Source organism: Mastomys coucha, unplaced genomic scaffold (assembly GCF_008632895.1).
Source record: "Mastomys coucha isolate ucsf_1 unplaced genomic scaffold, UCSF_Mcou_1 pScaffold15, whole genome shotgun sequence".
Lineage (NCBI taxonomy): Eukaryota > Metazoa > Chordata > Mammalia > Rodentia > Muridae > Mastomys > Mastomys coucha.
Genome location: NW_022196897.1, coordinates 103,827,586 through 103,848,464, shown reverse-complemented (window position 1 = coordinate 103,848,464; position 20,879 = coordinate 103,827,586). Strand labels below are relative to the sequence as shown.

At 51.6% G+C, this 20,879-nt stretch overlaps 1 protein-coding gene across 4 annotated transcripts; it reads left to right on the top strand.

The window, feature by feature from the left end:
* Positions 1-21: 21 nt before the first annotated feature.
* On the top strand, positions 22-20,730 carry Plcb2 (phospholipase C beta 2). 4 transcript variants are annotated; one of them, XM_031371466.1, is made up of 32 exons: positions 22-411; positions 3,744-3,821; positions 4,385-4,453; positions 5,029-5,169; positions 5,303-5,382; positions 5,480-5,533; positions 5,636-5,711; positions 8,838-8,938; positions 9,096-9,262; positions 9,357-9,503; positions 9,666-9,823; positions 10,024-10,106; positions 10,369-10,453; positions 11,106-11,268; positions 11,338-11,453; positions 11,566-11,662; positions 12,982-13,066; positions 13,176-13,300; positions 13,890-14,044; positions 14,588-14,752; positions 15,181-15,280; positions 15,954-16,058; positions 16,210-16,307; positions 16,436-16,508; positions 16,727-16,771; positions 16,885-17,095; positions 17,176-17,338; positions 17,428-17,504; positions 17,590-17,685; positions 18,146-18,203; positions 18,781-18,867; positions 19,210-20,730. In XM_031371466.1, exons 1-32 carry the CDS (start codon positions 328-330, stop codon positions 19,411-19,413), a joined length of 3,546 nt encoding a protein of 1,181 aa, XP_031227326.1. In that variant the 5' UTR covers positions 22-327; the 3' UTR covers positions 19,414-20,730. The 4 variants fall into 4 exon arrangements, with proteins under 4 accessions (XP_031227326.1, XP_031227325.1, XP_031227324.1 ...); XM_031371465.1 differs by having other exon boundaries at positions 16,433-16,508; XM_031371464.1 differs by having other exon boundaries at positions 16,418-16,508.
* Positions 20,731-20,879: the final 149 nt, after the last annotated feature.

The window sequence follows — 20,879 nt, the reverse complement described above, 5'->3', positions numbered from 1 at the left end:
GAAGTGCTGAGGCTAGGGGTGGGGAGGGACTCCCAGGAGGGGAGCCCAGCCCCCATGGGCAGAAACAGCTATTGCAGCCCCCGACTTCAGGTGGAGGAGGAGGCTGATTTACAAGGCAGATCGACTGGGCCCCTGCCTAAAGCTCCGAGTCCTGCATCCAGCTTCTGCCACCCCGTAGGCTATAAGAGCACCCTACTTCCGGACCAGTACTGGGCGGGTGCCATGTGAGCCCAGCCTAGCTTCCCCTCCTGTTCACCTTCCTTCCTTTTCTCCTCCTGTCCACCGGAGAGGTTTACCCAACCTCTCCAAAGAGGGACACTTGACATCATGTCTTTGCTCAACCCCGTGCTGTTGCCCCCTAACGTGAAGGCTTATCTAAGCCAAGGGGAGCGCTTCATCAAGTGGGACGACGTGAGTAGGGCTGGGCCCTGGCCGGGGCAGAGCGGAGGCTGGGCTGCTTGGGAGCTTTACAGACCTGGAGGCTCGGTTTCTGTCTTCTCTGCACCCAGGCGCCTATGTGGCTTGACCAGGCAGCTGTCATGACAGTCTAGATAAACAATTCTGGGGTGAGGGAGGGTGCTCCTGACTGCTGCAGGGAAGCCTCTGTGTTTAGGAATGAGGGGGTGGGATGTGTATTTGTGCGTGTGTGGAGGGGGGGTGTGGGGGGGTCAGAATCATAAAAGGTAATCTCTTTGGACCCGTTTCGCCCTTTTCAAATCCCCGAACATGGTAAAGGTTTGTTTCTAGTAACTTCAGGGTTGGTAGGGGAATGCATGCCCCAACTCCCTGCCCCGCATCAGCCTAGATCAGTAAAAGAGGTCAGTTAGGTCCCCTTCCCAGCACAGACACCCCAAGTTTGCCCTGGCAGGAGGCCCATAACCAGCTGCAACACCCCAGTTCACAGAACAAGATGTGTCCTGTCCCAGAGAAGCCATATTCTCTCAAGCTGCTACCTTGGGAAGAGTCACAGAAGGGCCGGGACCCAGTTGAAAACTGGAGGCTCAAGGTCTGGGGTTTGAGAAGAAGGAGCTTACAGACTTCTGCTCTCCCCCCAGCCCCGCGTGGTGGCTCAGCTCAGCTCAGCTCAGCTCAGCCTTCTATTACCTGCCAACCTGTCCGCTGGGGAGGGAAGGACATTTGCACTCCAGCCCACAGCCTGCTCCTTCCTAAGTAGTCCCTGGTCCTTCTGGGCCCTGAAAACACAGCCACTAACCATAGATTCTATTGGTCTAAGAAGAATAAAATGAAGACTGTCCTTCAAGGAGGGATAGACCTCCTTAAGAGAGCTCTAGCCCAGCCTCAGGAAGGCCTGATGTTTCCAAGTGCATGGTAGTTTAGGAAGTCACCTACAATTATTACTTCAGCTCCCTGGATTGGCTTATCTAGTTTCTTTATGCAATGAGGGGAGTCTGAGGCTAGACCCTTTCGGGCTATGCTAGGTTAAGGCATCTGGTTGCCAAAACTGTGGGGATGGGACCCTGGCATGAAATGCTTTGTTTCTCTAGAAGTGTTTTGGTTGGTGTGGCATGGTGGTGGCATGCTGGTGACATGGTGGTGATGTGGCATGTCTTAGTGCCTATGGAAGGAGGAAAATGACTCACAATGAAAAGTGAAGTGACTCTCTCAGTTCCTCTGGGAAGAATGTATAACCTGAGGGGGTCAGTGGGTCATCAGGGGTAAGGCTATGTAACTCTTTCTCCAACCTGTGTCTGGTTTACCAGTTCGCTTCCCCAAACCAAGTGCTGTGTCATCCCTGGACTCTGACTTGCATGAGCAAGAATGTCCAAAGCTTGGTCCCAGGACATGTGACCTATGAACCAGGTTTTGCTCTCAGGTTGCTTTGGGCAATTAATAGATGACAGGGATATATCACGCTATATTGATAACCATAGTGTAATGGATATAATCAAACCCAACTCTGTTCAGTCTCCAACATCCTCTTCAGAATATACTTAGAGGGGAGACTTTCCTAGCTATAGAAACTCAACAAGCTCTCAGACATGGCCTTCACCCTTGGGCAATAGTCTAGTGGTCCCCACAAACCCCAGCCCTGTTCTAGAAACAAATTAGAAGTGAAGCTCTAACCTTGCTTTGGCTTGCATCTTGTCCATCTCCTTCCAGAATGAAGTGGGGGCAACTGCAGACTCCCCGGAAAGGGAGATCCTCAGCTCTTTCTCTTCCAGGGCCTTCTATGTGGGGCACAAGGAAGGATGAGAGTTCTTTCTTGAATAAATGCTGTCAGCAGCTGGCTTGGAGTTTCTAAGCCTGATAGAACTTAAAGCTTATTCTTTCTCTGGTGATCTTTTCGGTGATTTGAGAAGACCCCCTTGCATGTTTTAGGGCTTGCTTGCTTGAATTCTCCCAATACCTCTCTATTCAGGGAATTGCTCACAGTTAAGTTCTCGGCTCTCTAAGTTAAGTTTTCCTCCCTGCAGCTCTGGGCCCTTTTTGCCCATTCCTCATGCATGAGCTCGCTTTGGGTCCAGCAAACAATCACATTTTGCTGTCCAAGCAACTGCAATCAGAGGCAGTCTGCCTAGCACCTTCTGGGTTTCCCAGGCTAGAGACCAGCTCCTGTCTACGCTATCCCACACTAAACAGTATTAAGGTCAGGGAGCCAGCATTAACCCTCCCCTGGGAAAACAGATTCAGAGCTCACTACACAGCTTTTTTCCAAAATTGGCTTTCTTACAAAATCTTTCCCCCACACTCTAACCACCTATAATGTGGGAGCCTTTCTTGTTCCATTTCCTTGGTAGATCCATATTTGGTCTGGTGTGTCAGCAGCAATATTGTTCCAACATTGTTGGAAACTTATGTTGTAATATCTTTTTTTTTTTTCTTTTGAGACAGGATTTCTCTGTGTAGCCATGGCTGTCCTGGAACTCACTCTGTAGACCAGGCTGGCCTCAAACTCAGAAATCCACCTGCCTCTGCCTCCCAAGTGCTGGGATTAAAGGGGTGTGTTACCACCACCCGGCGTAATATCTTGTTTATATATGCGAAAGCTATTTAAATAAAAGATGGCCTATGTACTGTGTGAATGGAGCAGTTTGCTCATTCATTTATGTACTCATTCAGCAAACTCCAAGGTTGACCACTAAGCACCAAGTTCAAGGTCTAGCTGGCTCAAAGCCCTTGGGATCCTTGAGTTCATAGGCATTTCTCAGATATGTTTCTACATCTGTGAACACCCCACTTATTAATAACAGCACACTTCAGGTGTGGGCTGGCCTTTTGAGACAGTTCAGGCTGAGGAGGAGGTGTTTTTTTTTTTTTTTTTTTTTTTTTTTGAGTACTTCACTTTGGAGGTGTAAAGGAACTTGGTGTCTTTTTGGGTCATTTGGATGAGACGGGCAGCCAGTGTCATGGTTGAATGGAAGGAATCTGAGGATCAGGGAGGACACTGGATTGTACAGGGCCTTGGCTGTGTGAACCAGAGCTTGGGCCAAGCTTTCCAAGATGGTAGCAAGGAATCTTGGAGAGATATTCTATCCTTTGATGGAACCATGACCCCTGAGAACAAGGAGAGGTAGAGGCATTGCTTGGAGTCCAGAAAGTGCACCTCTCCTCCAGTAATTCCCCCTCCCTTCCTCAGGGCCTCTCCATTGTTAGCTCAGAGAACAAAGGGAAATGTCTTTTTAATTTCTAGAAAAGGGATGGACACTATCTGAATCCTTGGACTGGGCCAGGAAAGTTGACCTGAGATCTTAGAGCAGATAGCTGACCCTTTCTTTCCCCAGGAAACTTCAATAGCCTCTCCTGTTATCCTCCGTGTGGATCCCAAGGGCTACTACTTATACTGGACACATCAAAATAAGGTGAGACACTACCCAGTGATCCAATGAACATTAGATCCAGTGGATCCAATGAACTCTTCGAGACCCCTGGTGTTATAGGATGGAGACATGGATGCAGGAGATGCAGAGAGTGTAGCTCCTGGGCTCTCCCATGGGCAGGGAGGGAAGGTGCTGTCCCCTCATTTCATGACTGCCCTAGGCCCACCTAGTCCTAAGTTAGTGTTACTTGGAGAGGTAGCTCCAGATCATTTCAGAGCTCAGGGCTCAGAGGACAGGCGCAGCCACTCAGAGAAATAGAAGAAGGCATGGGGGTGGAGGGTGGGGGACTCCAGGATAAAAGACAGGCTGCAGGTTGCAGCTCTTAGTCCAGGGAAGGGATGTAGAATACTTCTCCCTAAATAGAGAGAGGCAGATAAGCAGAAAGTGAAGGGAGGGTTCCAGGAAGCCTGGAGCCATCTTGGTATCTAGAGGAAGCAGCAGCTAGGATGTGAAGGAATGTGCAACGCTCTCTCCTCTGCATTATTATTCTCCACTTGACCTTCTTGTCCCCACCCTTCTTTTCACCCACTGGGAACTGCCACCAGGAGATGGAGTTCCTGGATGTCACGAGCATCCGAGACACTCGCTTTGGGAAGTTTGCTAAGATACCCAAGGTAAGTGGGCCCAGAAGCGGCCACGAGTTGCAGAGGGCAAAGAGTGAGTCTCTCCTGGGAGTAGGGAGCCTATGTGTGCGACCAGATGGATGGGTCCTGGGCTGCTAGGCAGCAAGGATGCCAGCTCAGGCCAAGGAAGAGTGGTGTGGTGCTGTTCAACTTGACTGGATCCTGAGGCTGGGAATTCCTGCTCCTGAGTGTGCCAGACGGTCTGGAAAGCATCTTCTACCCCTTACTCCCACCTTGGTGACACTTTGCCTACATTTGCCTATAGCTTGTGAGAAGATTGAAGGTCTTCGACAGTTGGAGGCAGGATTCTCTGAGTTAGGAGCTAAGAGTCTCTATCTTCAAACAAAACCCCCAGGATTCCCAGATCCCACTGCCTTAGCCAAGCTCTTCCTATGGGCCTCTCCTTCCCATGGCAGTTGCTGGAGCTAGAGACAGGGGGATGCTGAGGTCTGTGGTTTTATGGCTCCTAGGTTCCATGGCCATTCTGATGAGGAGATGCAGGAAAAGACACATTGGGCAAGACTGAGAGCTTCCTTCCCACTTAACTGTGTCACTGTTTCCTACAGAGCCAGAAACTCCGGGAGGTCTTCAACATGGACTTCCCTGACAACCACTTCCTGCTGAAGACACTCACGGTGGTGTCTGGCCCCGACATGGTGGACCTCACCTTCCACAACTTTGTCTCTTACAAGGAGAATGTAGGCAAGGTGCATTGGCCACATCTGGGTAGAGTGCTGACCCTTGGGAGAGCCTGACCTTCCTGAGAATCATAGGCCTGGGCCAAGGGGCTCAGGTGCACACATGAGCAGGAGCCTGACTTCTGGGCTCTGTGTTCTGTAGGATTGGGCTGAGGATGTATTGGCTCTCGCCAAACACCCAATGACGGCCAATGCTCCCCGAAGCACATTCCTAGACAAGATGTAAGTGCCTGTCTCCCCTGCCTCCCACCTCCTCACCTGAGCTCAAGGGGTTGGCTTCACAGTCTCCAGACTGATGGGCTACTCTCAACCCCTCCAGCCTGGTGAAGCTTAAAATGCAGCTCAACCCTGAAGGGAAGATTCCCGTGAAGAAGTGAGTCTCCTGAGCTTCCCCCTAAGGGCCACCCAGGTCCCCAGGCCTTCCCTCCCTGGGTATGACTCCTCTGCCGTCTGCTACCTTTCTCTGCTCCCTCAGTTTTTTCCAGATGTTTCCTGCAGATCGAAAACGTGTGGAAGCTGCCCTCAGTGCCTGTCACCTTGCAAAAGGCAAGGTGAGTAGTTCTCCACCCCCAGTCAACTCCGCTCGTTCTTATTCCCAACAGAGCAAAGATGGCCAGGAAGGGTGATGGATGGGGAGGGCAGAAGTGCGATGCCATTCTGCCAATAGCTCCCAAAGCCAAATTAAGCAGAACTTCTGGTTACCAACACTAGGTATAAAGGTGGGACCAGGGCGTGGGAGTGCAGTGCAAGTAGGCAGTGTTGGGGAGGATAGCAGCAGACATGGCTAGCCTTTCTATTCTAGCCTCAGGCATAGGAGATCGATGTTTTCACTGTGGGGGATCAAGATGGGGGTATGAGGACAGGAGGCAGGCCACAGAGTCCGACAGCTCCAGGAAAGGACTTATTCTGCAGGGTGTTAGGGAGAGGGGCAGAGCCAAGAGTGGAAGCTGCCAGGGCACAGACTTCGGCTCAATTCAGAAACAGATCCCACTTCTTTTTAATTAAGCAATTAATTTTTAATTACAAGTCAGAAGCAGGGTCACCCCATGAGATGTCTTCTGAGATTTACCAAAAAAAGAGCTCTCTAGGTAGATGCGGCCCAGAGCCAAGGTCCAAGCCTGGTTTGGGGGGTGGTGTTGGGTCTTAAGCCCTTTCCTACCTTGGCCAGTGCCCTTGTGTAATTACAAGCCTCACCCCATGAAGCATTTCTCCTGGTAAGAATTTAGGACACTAGAAATGAGTAAAACTAAGACTCTAAGCAGCCATCCTTATAAACCACACAAGGAATGCTCCCCATAGGCCCAGCTTTCGTAGTCATGGTGACCCCAAGTGCAGCCAGGTATACTAGATCCAAGCATGAGGCAGGGAGGAGGTGGACTGGGCTCCTGAGGTGGTCCTTACAGTTCATACTGCCTACTTGCTTCTAGTAACACTAGCCCACTTTCTCTCCTGAGCTCATCCCTAGCTGTGCCCTCCTTATTTGTCTGCTTTCCTGTATCCCAGTAAAAGCCACTGACCGGCTTCAGAGGCAGAGCTGGGCTTGCTCTAGCCATGCTCTCCTGCTCACACCCTTATCCCCAACTAAGACTTGGGTTCATCTTCCAGTGTGATCCTGAATGGCACTGAACATTTTGTTTTCTGGAGGAACAAAATGAAGAGAACAGGATCTCTGTATACTCTCTGTCTAATTTCTTTTTCTGTTTCTACAGAATCACATACTCTGGACTCATACAATCCATGGTCTTGTATGTTGAGCTTTATTCACTTAACATTGTATTTTCCAGAGTCATCCATGTGGTAGCATCACTATTTCATATGTATGTGTATATGTGTGTATATGTGTGTTGTGTATGTATATATTCATATGTATACACATGTATATGTACATACACATATGAAGTATATATCAGTTATCATATTATATATAACATATATGTATATTATATATAGCAGTTATCATATTCCATGTTGATAGATATTTGATTTCTCTCCACTTTTTGACTATTATGAATGATGCTTATACATGCATTTTGTCATGATTTTGCTATCAGTCTTGGCTATATATATATCCAGGTAAAGTTGTTCATATGACTGTATGGTAACTCTATGTTGACCATTTTGAGGAACTGACAAACTGTCCTCTCAAGTGGCTGCTATCTTTTTACTCTCCTGCCAGCACACATGAGGGTTCCTGTGTTCCTACAGCCCACCAACGCTGCTACAGTCTGTCATTTCTTTATGATGTCCTAGTGGGAATGAAATGGTATCTCATCTTGATTTTAATTTGTATCTGCTTAATAACTAATGATGGTGGATTCTTTTCATGTACCTATTGATCATTTTTCTTTTTTAAAAAAAGATTTATTTTTTATTATATGTAAATACACTGTAGCTGTCTTCAGATGCACCAGAAGAAGGTGTCATATCTCATTACAGATGGTTGTGAGCCACCATGTGGTTGCTGGGATTTGAACTCAGGACCTCTGGAAGAGCAGTCAATGCTCTTACCCACTGAGCCATCTCTCCAGCCCCCTATTGATCATTTCTGTATTTCCTTTGCAGAAACATCATTTCAAATTCATTGTCTTTCATTTCTTCTTCTTTTTGTATGCATGTGTTTGTGTGCATGAGTTTGTACATGCATGGAGGCTGGAGGTTGATGGCAGAGGTCTTCCTCAATTACTCTCTATCTTATTTTTGAGAGGTTTTTTTTTTTTTTTTTTGATAATGTGCTTGTGTGTGTCTGTGTGTGGATATGTGCATGTGAGTGCAGTATCCTCAGGGGCCAGAGGCATCAGATCCCCTAGAGATGGAATTGCAGGCACTTGTGAATTAGCTGTTTGTTGTGGGTGCTGGAAATCGAACTCAGATCCTCTGCAAGGTCAATGTTGGCTTGCTCTTAACCACTGAGCTCTCTCTCCAGCTTCCACCTCAGTATTTGAAGGGCTTTCACTGACCCTGGAGCTCATATGTGCGAGGATGGCTGGCAGTGAGCTTCAGGGATCTTCTTGTCTGTCCATTCCCAACTCTGGGGCTGCAGACACACACTACTGAGACCGGCATTTATGTGGGTGCTGGGGATCTGAACTCAGGTCCTTATGCTTGCGCACAGTAGCTACATGAACAACCAAGCCATCTCCCTAACCTTTGAGCTATCTTTTTGTTGATGAATTAACACTTAATGGATAATTGATTTGTAAATATTTTATCTTATTTTGTGGATTATGTATCCTCTCTCCCCCTCTCCCTTCCTCTTTCCCTCCCCTCCAGTTCTGTCAGGCTTTAGCACATTTGTCTACATTCAAACTATTTCTTTAGAAAGCTTGTCCTTCACTTACGGAGGAAAAAAGAAATAACAGTCCGGGACGCTGGCCGGCAAGCAGCGCCCCTTGCTTATGATATTTTGTCCTCTTCATTCTGCTCATGCTTAGTTCCAACCTCGTTCCAATCCCAGAACTAGCCACTATCCAAAATCATCATCAGAGCAAGCCAACTAACCGGCACTGCAGTCAGGCATCAAGCTGCTTGAGATGTGTGTGCCCAGTGTGTCTGCCACCTGTCTGCCTCCAGTAACTCCTCTTTGATTAGGCCCCCTTCCCCAGAGCCGGGTGGAGGTCTTGGTGAGTCTTAGCTCTGAGCAGGTGAGATGAAGGTTAACAAGGCGACGGCTCTTCCAGAATGATGCTATCAATCCAGAGGACTTCCCAGAATCTGTGTACAAGAGCTTCCTCATGAGCCTGTGTCCTCGGCCAGAAATTGATGAGATCTTTACTTCTTAGTGAGTTCCTTGGGCTGGGTATGGAGTGCTGGTAAGGGCAGTGATTCCTTTTTTCTACCTGTCCTTCTGGGAATCACAGGGTTGTATAAGAGAAGAGGGTAATCCAAGCCTCCAGGTCCAAAGGACATACACTTGTGCCCTTCTCTCTGACCTGCAGCCATGCTAAAGCTAAACCCTACATGACCAAAGAGCACCTGACCAAATTCATCAATCAGAAGCAGCGAGACCCTCGACTCAACTCCTTGCTGTTCCCACCAGCCCGGCCTGAGCAGGTGCAGGTGCTCATTGACAAGTACGAGCCCAGTGGCATCAATGTGCAGAGAGGTGAGGACCAAGGAAACCTCCTAGTTCCTGTAGTCCTGTCCCACCCTGGGGGTTGAATGGCAGCCATGACTACTTGCTGTCCACTGTCTCGCAGGCCAACTGTCACCAGAGGGGATGGTCTGGTTTCTCTGTGGACCAGAGAACAGTGTGCTGGCCCATGATACACTGCTGATCCACCAAGACATGACCCAGCCACTAAATCACTACTTCATCAACTCCTCACACAATACCTACCTGACAGGTGGGTCCTGGGAACCTCATGTTGAGCTGCTCCTGGGCTCCAGATCCTCCACAGATGTTTCCCAACTACTGCTTGTCTTGCCGACAGGGCAGACTATGAGGTAGTGAGGGGCCTGGGCCTGACTGTGAGTGACATCCATGGCCCTTCTCTCCATTGGTTCAGCTGGCCAGTTTTCAGGCCTTTCCTCCGCTGAGATGTACCGCCAGGTGCTGCTGTCTGGCTGCCGTTGTGTCGAGTTAGACTGTTGGAAGGGCAAGCCCCCCGATGAAGAGCCCATTATCACCCATGGTTTCACCATGACCACAGATATCTTGTTCAAGGTGGGTCTTGGGGTGTGGAAGCTGCTGACAGTGGCCATCAGAGAGAGCCTAAGTTTGGGAAGTGGAGCTGAAGGGGAGAAATATCTGGAATGCCTCAAGCTGTTGGGAGGGTGCCATGACTATCTCGTTGTAATATGTGTATATGGAGGCTAAGTAGTGGGGAGAAGCTGCCCTCTTCACGGAGTTCCTTTCTCCTCTAGGAAGCAATCGAAGCCATTGCAGAAAGTGCCTTTAAGACCTCCCCGTATCCTGTCATCCTGTCATTTGAGAACCACGTGGACTCGTGCGTATCCTGACCTATTCAGCCTCACTCTCTACCTCTGCCCCAACCTCTTTCCTGACCCCCAACCCCCAGCACACACACATATACTGTCCCTGGCTTCTAGGCCTCCATTTAGCCTCCTTAGGACCTCACCACCTCCTTCCTCTGTTCCTACCTGCCCCACTTCCTGGACTCCTGATTTGGGTTATCAGGGCACAGAAGACGGGCAAGAGGTTGGTGCTAAGCAACCAACTCCCACCTGTACTTTGCTCCCTGCTAACAGACCCCGCCAACAGGCTAAGATGGCTGAGTACTGCAGGTCCATGTTTGGAGAGACCTTGCTCACAGATCCCCTGGAAAATTTCCCTGTGAGTACAGTCTTGTGGGGCATCTGGAACCAGGTCAGCAGGGCAAGAGATACTTGACTTTATTTGATGGATTGTGAGTCTGGGGTCCTGTCATCTACCATGTGTCAGGGAGTATGCTAGAATTAGGGGGTCTACCAGTGTCAGAAACTTGGTTGAATGTTAGGAATGGTGGCACTTACATTTGAGAGGCTGCCTCGGGAAGATCTCAAGTTACACCCTCACCTGGGCTGCCTACTGAGACCCTATCTAGAACAAACAAGCAAACAAAACAAAACAAAACAAAACAACAAACCCAAATGCTACAAGTGCTGTCCCAGGCTTCTGACCCTCTTAATGAGGGTCCAGGCTAATTCCAGCCAGAGGTTGCTATGGGAGGCAGTGCTCAGGAGTTAGAGGAGCAAGGAAGGCTTTCTGGAGAGGTGTGATGGGTAAGGTGAGATCTGGAGGGTGGCAAAGATTCAGTGAGCATATGAAAAGAGCAGTCAGAAGGAATGGGTGAAAGAGACATTCCTGCCAAGGAACAGGTAATTTCAGTCAAATGGGAATTCAAGACCCAAGGGCAGTGGTGGGAGGTGAAGCAGCAGGCATAGGCCCACAACACAGGGACACACCACAGGGGAGGCAATGGTACCCACCTCTTCCCTGTCTACAGCTGAAACCTGGCATCCCTCTGCCCAGCCCCGAGGACCTCCGGGGTAAGATCCTCATTAAGAATAAGAAGAACCAGTTTTCTGGGCCAGCATCCCCCAGCAAGAAGCCTGGTGGGGTGGCCGAGGAAAGCTTCCTGTCTAGTGTCCCTGTAGAAGAGGACACGGGTGAGTGAGTGATGGGAGTTGGGAATGGGGATTGGGGAGAGCCAGGGCTGACAAAACTGTGTGTGGCAGGGTGGACTGCTGAGGACCGGACTGAGGTGGAAGAGGAGGTGGTGGTGGAAGAGGAGGAAGAGGAGGAGTCAGGAAGCCTGGATGAAGAAGAAATTAAGAAAATGCAGTCGGATGAGGTGTCTGGGGACAGTCCCTCTGGTGCCTCTGCTGTGGTACCCTCTGGGTGGGCATGGGCTACCTAGTGGGCTCTGTATTATTCCTTTCTCCACTCTCCCCTTTGTCCCCTAGGGCACAGCAGGCCTGGAGGTGACAGCATATGAGGAAATGTCCAGCCTTGTCAATTACATCCAGCCCACCAAGTTTATCTCCTTCGAGTTCTCTGCACGTATGTACATTAGTATAGGGTGGTCGGGGAGAGAGGGCAGGCCGGGTTCAGGAACAGGCTGTCCTGCTTCAAGAGTGGCCTTGTGAGTGGGATGAAAGCAAGGGACCTGCTCCCTCTTGGACTAAGGGCCTTGTCTATAAATACCCAGCTCTGGAGTCAGGCAAAGGGCTTAAGTGGCAGTGGCTCCCAGCATTGGACTTGGCAGCAAATGGAATGTTCTGGTGTGTGTCAGTGACAGGCAGGTCAGTAGGATAGGCCACCTCAGCCAGGCCTGTCTGGAGCTTCTGCAGTTTCCGAAGGTTTTGCAGCTCCCAGGCCTGAACTCTACCAAGTCTAGGAGCCTCAGCCCTGGGAGAGCACACCTTTAATCCTCTGTGGATTAGAGGCCATCTTGGTCTACATAGTCAGAACAGCCAGAACTCTACCTAGAGACCCTATCTAAAGGAGGGGAGGGGAAGGGAAGAGAGTTTCCATGAGGGGGTGGAAGACAGAGCAATCTCCAGAGACTCAAGCGCCCCATCCGATCCTTCCTTTTTTGTGTGTCGCCATCACACTTGCCTTGATCGTCTCAAGATGCCCCTGAGTGCATTTTCCATCCTCCGTGCATCTCCCCAACATGAGTACCTTTCTGAGCATCTTGTGCAGGTGGATCTCTGCAACACTGACTCCCCATACCTGAATTCCCAGCCTGTTCTGCTACCTAGGCACACCCAGGATATGTTTGGAGGGTGTGGGCTACTACCTGTACTATACAGCTCCTCTCTGCACTCGCCAATTGCTTGCACATTTCTCTTCCTGTAAACATCACTGCCTGGGTATCCTCAAGGTTTCACCAGCCAAGGTCCCCTGGCTGGGGGCTGGCAGGAAGGTCTGGGGTCCTGCCAATGGCCTTGGCCAGTGCCTATACTTAGGTACAGCTATAACAAACAATATGTGAGCTTTGTGTGTCCCAGGGGTCCCTTCCAACTACGTGTCCCAGCTGTTCTCTCACCAAGTGTGTGTACCACGTGTTCCTGGTACTCTGGACTCGGCCTCATATGTCCGCCACACCCTACATGCCTATCCACGGCATACGGCCCCCCACTCTTTCCCACCATGATGCAGGTTTCCTTCTGCATGTCCACCGTGATGCCCCTTTACTCCAGCACATTTATCTGCACACGTTCCTCTCAAATCTGGCTGCTAGAAGTCTACCTCAGACCTCAACCGAATCCTGGGTTGGAAGCACCTCTCTCCGGAGGAAACTGCCCCAAAAGGAAGACAGGGCTGAGAGAGGGGGCAGCCTGACGTGGACTCCCCTCCCTTTCTCCTTTGTGCAGAGAAGAACAGAAGTTATGTTGTCTCTTCCTTCACGGAGCTCAAGGCCTACGAGCTGCTCTCCAAGGCCTCCATGCAGTTTGTGGAGTATCCTTGAGACTTTGCAGCCAAGGTCTCTGGTGGGATGGGGCCTGGGGGAGGGTCTGGGCTCCTGTTGGTGCAAGAGGCCTTGGCCAGCTCCTATACTCAGCAACAGCTATAATAAACGCCAGATGAGCCGTGTGTACCCCAAGGGCACACGCATGGACTCTTCCAACTATATGCCCCAGATGTTCTGGAATGCTGGATGTCAGATGGTTGCCCTCAATTTCCAGACAATGGGTAAGGGCACTTCCAAAGTCAGAGAACCCTCCCCTTGGCCCTGCACTCCTAGACCCCTTCCCCAGAGCCCTCCCCTGGGCCCTGCATTCCCAGACCCGCCCCCCCCCAGAACCCTCCTCTGGCCCCTGTCTATCCGATCTTTACCCCTCCCTTGATAAAGATCTTTGATGCCTACTGGATATGGTGTTTGTGTAGGCTTGGGGAGCATATCCTGGCTGTGAGAGCACTTTGGGGAGGGGCTCATTCCCTCATGCCTGTTCAGCTGTTCATATATCGGAGCATACATAAGACATGAAGGCTGGCATGGGTTCTGACTGCTCTGTTTGGATGTCACATCTGTGCCAGCTATCCCAGATCCTCTGTGAATTTGCAGCCTGGTCATACCATTACTCCTTGCTGGCTCTAGGTTGAAGACCCTTCCTGAAAGGCTAGGTACCCCCAAGGGTCTGGGATGGGACATGAGAAACAATCATCTTCATGATCTACCCAAACTCTCCCATTCCCAAGACCAAAAAGGCTTGAAAGTACTGAAAAGAGACTGAGAATAGATCCAGCTTACAGCATCCTCACCGCATCCTCTGTTCCCCAGACCTGCCCATGCAGCAGAACATGGCACTGTTTGAGTTCAACGGGCAGAGTGGCTACCTCCTAAAGCACGAGTTCATGCGCAGGCTGGACAAGCAGTTCAACCCCTTCTCAGTGGACCGCATTGATGTGGTGGTAGCCACCACCCTTTCCATTACGGCAAGGCCCAGGGCTGTCATGTGGCTGGGAGGGCTGGGCATTTGAAAGGAAGACCAAGAAGCCCACCCCTTACCTCAACCCCCTTTCCTGATATCTTGAAGACTTCAGCCCCAGCCCAGTTCCTGCAGTAGCAAGTTGCCTTGGAAACTGCCTCCTCCTCAGCACTGGAGTCTGCCTCTTGGTCCCCATGGAAACCAAGGGGAAGGGCTGAGACTCCAGTGGGGGAGGAGAGGGGGGAGGGAGTCTGAGCCATGCTGGGCAGCAGGAGCCCAGGCTCCAGACCAGGGGGTAAATGTTTGTTGCTCCTTTTGTCTGAGTGCAGGTGGCCTGCCTCTGCCCAGGAGTCCTGGAAGCACTCAGGTCCTTAGAGCTTGCCTGTAAATCTTGAGTCACACTGCTGCTGTTTGATGGCCAATGCTGAAGGGGGAACTTCACACTCCCCACAGTAGATACTTAGCCTTATGGGGATAGAAGCCCCACAGGCTTAGGAATCAACCTGAGTGGGATATCTAATGCCGGCCTCCCCTGGGTTCTCACCCTTAGGTCATCTCTGGGCAGTTCCTGTCAGAGCGCAGTGTGCGCACCTATGTGGAGGTGGAACTGTTTGGCCTCCCAGGAGACCCCAAGAGGCGCTATCGTACCAAGCTGTCACCCACTGCCAACTCCATCAATCCTGTCTGGAAAGAGGAGCCTTTCATCTTTGAGAAGGTGCTAGGGGTGGGGCTGGCACTGGCGTCTGTCCCTAGTTCTTGGCCTGTCCCTGTATGCCTTTCTAATGTTCCCAGCCTCAAGTTCACAAGGTTTGCTTGGGAGGGGGGGAGGGGGAGCTTGTACACATTAGGATTAGAGTACACATGAACTCTCAGCCCAGAAGCTAACGGATGGTGGGGCTCTTTGTCTCCTTGAACACTGGTTGGCAAAGCTGCCAAGAGCTGTTTGTATGGGCTCACTGTCCTGGACCTGGCTCAAACTGGAAGATGCCTATATATGTACCATAGGGCATTGCTTCTACCTATCCTTACCAAATCTAGCAATGCCTGCCAGGGTCTCATCCTTGCATTGAGTGAGACTTCCGGAGTCAAGGAGAGGGGATCCCCTGTCCACTCCTCAGACTCTGCTGTCCTAAACTACCATAGATCTTGGTGCCTGAGCTGGCCTCCCTCAGGATAGCTGTGATGGAAGAAGGCGGCAAATTTCTTGGACACCGCATCATTCCCATCAATGCCTTACATTCTGGTAAGGAATTGGGGGGTCTTAACTACTTGCAGAGAGTCTGAGACAAGACCAGCATCCTGTCCAGGGTCGGGGGGGGGGAGTGGCATTCAGGCAGGGTCTCTGAGGCCTCAGCATCCTCCCTCATGTTATCAGCTTATCCGGGACAGGAATAGACTTTCTCCAGGAACCTGACTGGTGGGAACTCTGCCCACCTAACAGAATGCCCATGATCTTCCGGAGTCAGTTACAGACTCCTGAGCAGCTGGCATCTCTGGGCACTTAGAATGTGTGAGAGGAGCTGGTGGGACGGCTCAGCGGGTAGAGGCACTTGCCGCTAAGCCTAATGATCCGAGTTTGACCCTAGACACCACATGGTGAAAGAGAGAACCAGTTCCCACAAGCTGTCCTCTGACCTCTGCCGGTGCATGCACACACACACGCAGAGTAAATAAATTAAAATGTAATAAAAAGGGTGAGAAGAGCTTATAACACATTCTCAGAATAAACGCACACGGCAGATAGATGAGGAGTTAACCTAGTATTAACCTACCCTGCCCAAAGCCACACAGTTGGAAAGCACAGCGTTAGACCCTGGCCTTTGACGCGGGAGCCAGAACTCCTAAGTGCTTGTTTGTGCTGTGGTACTGAGCAGGAGTGGGCTCTGGCTTACCATCCACCTCACCATGTCCCACAGGATACCACCATCTGTGCCTGCGCAGTGAGAGCAACATGCCTCTTACCATGCCTGCTCTCTTCGTCTTCCTGGAGATGAAGGACTACGTACCTGACACGTGGGCAGGTAGGAGACCTGTGCCTGACCCCCCGAGCTGCCCACTCCCTCTCCATTCACTAAGCCAGTATCTGAAATGGAACGTGAGAGGGTGATAGGTGGATCCTTCCATGCCATAAATTCCATATACACCACACTGGTCACATCCTGTGTTTCCCAGATCTTACTGTGGCCCTTGCCAACCCCATCAAGTATTTCAACGCCCACGATAAGAAGAAGTCTGTGAAGCTCAAAGAAGTGACAGGAAATCTGCCTGAGGTCTGTGTGGCCTGGACCACTCCCAGAACCCTCCACGAGCTGTGGGATGAGTGGGGAGGGGCAGAGTCCTCTACTCAGGGAAAATGGTGTTAGGGTCACCGTTCTAACAGGCCACCCTCACGCAGAAGCTCTTCTCCTCTGGGACGCCTGTTGCCAGCCACTCCAATGGGGCGCCAGTCTCAGCAGGCAATGGATCAACAGGTATGCTGAGTCCACCTGCCTAGTGGATATAGCTCTGCACCTCTCCCACCACACCCATAGTCCACAGAAGACTAACACTTTCTTCCGGGGAGGGAAGATCTGAATCTGAAGCCTCAATACTTAAGAAAGAGGGAGTTGCTTAAACTACAACCCCGCAGGAGCCAAACTGGGGTGCCTCCAAAGCACCTGACAGTCCAGCCCTGTGTGTGCTCTTACAGCACCCGGGACCAAGGCCAAGGAGGAAGCTACAAGAGAAGTGACAGGTGAGGGCAGGATCTGGAGAGAGGGCCTGAGACTTTCCGGGAACTACAGAACCTGGAAGATGCTCTGGGACGGGCGGGGGGTGGGGCATGGCGCCTCAGCCATGCCTCTGCAGAGCCACAGACAACCAGCTTGGAAGAGCTGCGAGAGCTGAAGGGCGTGGTGAAGCTGCAGCGCAGACACGAGAAGGAGCTTCGAGAGCTGGAGCGGCGTGGAGCCCGGCGCTGGGAGGAGCTGCTGCAGCGTGGCGCCGCACAGCTGGCGGAGCTCCAGACCCCAGCAGCGGCCTGCAAGCTCCGCCCGGGCAAGGGCTCCCGCAAGAAGAGGTAAGGGCATCCGTGGTGACCTGACCTCCCCGAGAGTAGTGGCGCCTGGTTCAGGGCCTGTTCCCTCGTGGCTTCCGCAGGACCGTGCCCTGTGAGGAGACCGTCGTGGCGTCTAGCGAGCTCCCCGAGGGAGCGGACCCACGCGTGCAGGAGCTAAAGGACAGGCTGGAGCAGGAGCTGCAGCAGCAAGGCGAGGAGCAGTACCGCTCTGTCCTCAAGCGCAAGGAGCAGCACGTGACCGAGGTGTGGGACGACAGCGGCTGCAGCAACCAACCCCACCCCTTCTGCACAGCGAAGGGCTTCTCTCTAAGTGCATCCTTCCTCCTTCGCAGCAAATCGCCAAGATGATGGAGCTGGCCAGAGAGAAACAGGCTGCCGAACTCAAGACCTTCAAGGAGACCTCGGAAACGTAAAGTCGCCCCTCTTGTCTGTTTGCCCCTACCTCCCGCCAAAGGCTGCCGCCCACAGAATATCTCCTCCCTGTCTGTCCGCAGTGACACCAAAGAGATGAAGAAAAAACTGGAGGCCAAGAGGCTGGAACGGATCCAAGCCATGACCAAAGTCACCACAGACAAGGTGGCCCAGGAGAGGTAAACCCCGAAGGGGAGACCCACCTGAGCCGACCATACTCCAGCTGGAAGAAGGTCAACCCTACAAAGCCTCCTAACTTGATTCCCATAGATCTGCCTCTATCTTAGCCCTTCACAAGTTAGTTCTGTTGCCGTGTCTCTCAGTCTCCCTTGAGCAAAACCCAGATGCTAACACTGCGTAAGGAGAGAGGAGCAATGGAAGGACCACCATGGACAAAGAGAGGGAGATGGGGCCTAGGGGTAGCAGCCTGTGCCCTTAGATGTCAGTACTCTCCACTGTGCCCACCCTAGATGAGTGTTTTAAAGAGGAAGTGGACCCAGGGCTGCCAATACCCCTTCTCCATCTTCCATGTTGGTCTCTCTGCTCCTCCCTGCTTCAGTGATGGAGTTCTTATTTGTCATACCCTTAGGATAATTTGTGGACTCTGTCACTTTAATAAAACTCCAATTCTATCAACAGGCTCAAGAGAGAAATCAATAGCTCCCACATCCAGGAAGTGGTCCAGGCTGTCAAGCAGGTATGCAGGGCTGTGTCCTTCCCAGCCATTTCTCACCATAGGCTTGTATGGGGATGTGAGTGTCCTTCCTTTGAGGCCTGATAGCAGGCTGTCCAGAAGTGTCCATGCAGCTACGAATGGGAGGAAGTATCCCAAGGCTCTGGCCTGTGGGTGGAGCCTGCCAGCCTGAAGGGACCGGCCTGGGAAACTTGAGTTAGCAGGTCGTGGAAAAATGGGATTGGATGGGGCATGGGAAAGGCTTCCTGGGCACCATGGAATGGAAAGAGGAAGGGAAACAGTACTGAGGATGGACCTAAAGCTCCTTCCCCGGGCATTGCTGACCACAGTAACAGGCCTTCCACCTACTGTGGCCTGACCTTGTGTCAGGCACTATGACAAGTGCTTCCTATGGACCAGGCATGTGATCTTTCACAATCCCGAGCTGAGTACGGTTACCTCATTTTACACATGGCGAAAGCTACCCAGAGGTTAAGGAATCTGCCCCAAGTCTCGCTGCTGGTTAGCTGAGACTAGAGCTGGAGTCTAGCCTTTATGTTGCCTGCCTATCTATCTGATTCTGTCTCTTTCCTGAACCCAGATGACAGAAACCCTGGAGCGTCACCAGGAAAAGCTGGAAGAGAGGCAGACAGCCTGCCTGGAGCAGATCCAGGCGATGGAAAAGCAGGTGAGAAGATCTCTGTCCTGGTCCCAGTGGAGCTAAATGGTTGGAAAGGGGCCCAATCCTGGGGGGGGATTCCACGCAAGAGGTCAGGCGAGGGGTCCATCACACCTCACCAGTGGGCCACAGGCAGGTTCTCATGGTGTCCCAAGGCCCTTTCAAATGAGACATCTCTACAGATTTCTTCGTTTGCTATTTCTCCTGGAAGGTTCTTTGATGGGCCTCACTCTCTCCGTATCCTCCCAGTTTCTTGGAAGTCCTGAATAAAATGGGCATCTTAGTATTCTATAGTCCAGGGCAGGCAGGGCCCCCTCCTGAGCCTAGTAATGGTCCCCGCTGTCCCCACAGTTCCAGGAGAAGGCGCTGGCAGAGTATGAGGCCAAGATGAAGGGCCTGGAGGCCGAAGTAAAGGAGTCAGTGCGGGCCTACTTCAAGGTCTGCTTCCGCGCTGAAGCAGAAAACAAGCCTGAGAGGCTCTGTGAGGCCTCCGAGGAGTCATGTCCACAGGAACCACTTGTGGACAGGGCAGACACCCAGGAGAGCCGCCTCTGATGCCAGCATCCCACTCTGACATTTTAGCAAGGGCGTCCACACCCTTCTCTGGAACATGGTCCCATTTCCCAGGAGAAAGGAACCTTAATACTCTAGGGCTGTGGGAGCCTGGGGCTGCCTTAGCTGCTGCAGTCCTCCTTCTCAGCCAGATAAGGCAGGAATAAGAGGCCATCAGGGCAAGAGCCCCCATGGAACCCCCGTCTTTCCTAAGCTGGCTTCTTCTGTAGTCCCATCTGTAGTGCCACGTACTCATGGAAGGCAAAGGATTATGGACCAAGAGAGAGGAAATTGGGTCCTGGCCTCCCCTCTGCCTTTCCTAATGTACAAACAGGGGCTCTCCACTTGGAGCTCGGGTCCCTTTCCTGGACGTTTGGCTTTGCTCCCTGGAACATTCACTCTTGTGGGCATGGCTTCAGCAGAACCAAGTCCTCCTGCCTTGTGCCTTGATGCAGTCCCTCACACCGGCTTCTAGGCTACATCTCAGGCCTGCCTTGAATACAGAGCCTGGTACTGCCTCAAAGTTCTCTGGGAATAGCTACTTTCAGAATGGCAGCAAAGGCCCCTGCCCTCACCTCTAGCCTATGGGGATAGATGGCTGCATGGGAAAGCTTTCTCAGCTGCCCCTCAATTGATCAAGTATTGGGGGTTTGGGGGCTACGCCTGCTGGCAAAGAGAGACTGTAGCTTCTAGGGTGTTCTCTCTCTCCAACTCTGAAACTGGTTCACCCTCTCTTCTAGATCTGGGTCTGGCACTTCCTAGCAGGCATGCCACCAGTATTAGGTGGGGGGTTGAGTTCATCATCATTTTCTTTACTGAATTTATACGGTTTATTTATTTTTCTCCTTCCTATCAAAGAACCCAAACCCAGAATCTCCCACCTTAGCCTGGCCTCTGTTCTCCAGTTAGGAAAAGACAGGGGCAAGTGGAAGGCCTCTGAAGCGAAGCTGCTTGAATAGGGTGTGCGGAATGGGTCCCTTGGGAGCTGCAGGAAGGGTGAAGGCCCTTCTGAGGTCTTGTCAAATGGCCCTGCCTCTGGCTTCCCTGTCTGCTGGCCCTGATGCCTGAACCCTTAAAAGATGCTGTTACTCTCTTCTCTACACCCCCACAGATGTGCCCCTTCCTTTGTCTCTCCTGACCAGGGCTGGAGCAGAAGATCCCAGTCCAAAAGTAACACCCACCCTCTTGGTAACTCCAAACCTTTGAGCTGTCTAGGCCTCTTAAGGAACACCTAGAGTGACCTCACACACAGGGACCTGCCCCTGCTGTGGTGGATTCCAATAAACTTTCTGGAGGCATAGCTTGTGCCCCACACCTTCAGCTCTGTCTCAAATCCCAAAAGGGCTGACAGGGTGGGGGGATGCCGGGAAGAGGCACTCTCATCAGAGAGTTACAACAGATGCCATTAACTGTGAACACCTGTGCCTTTGGAAAATGAATGGGTACACTCCTCCCCCATCCCTCCCAGG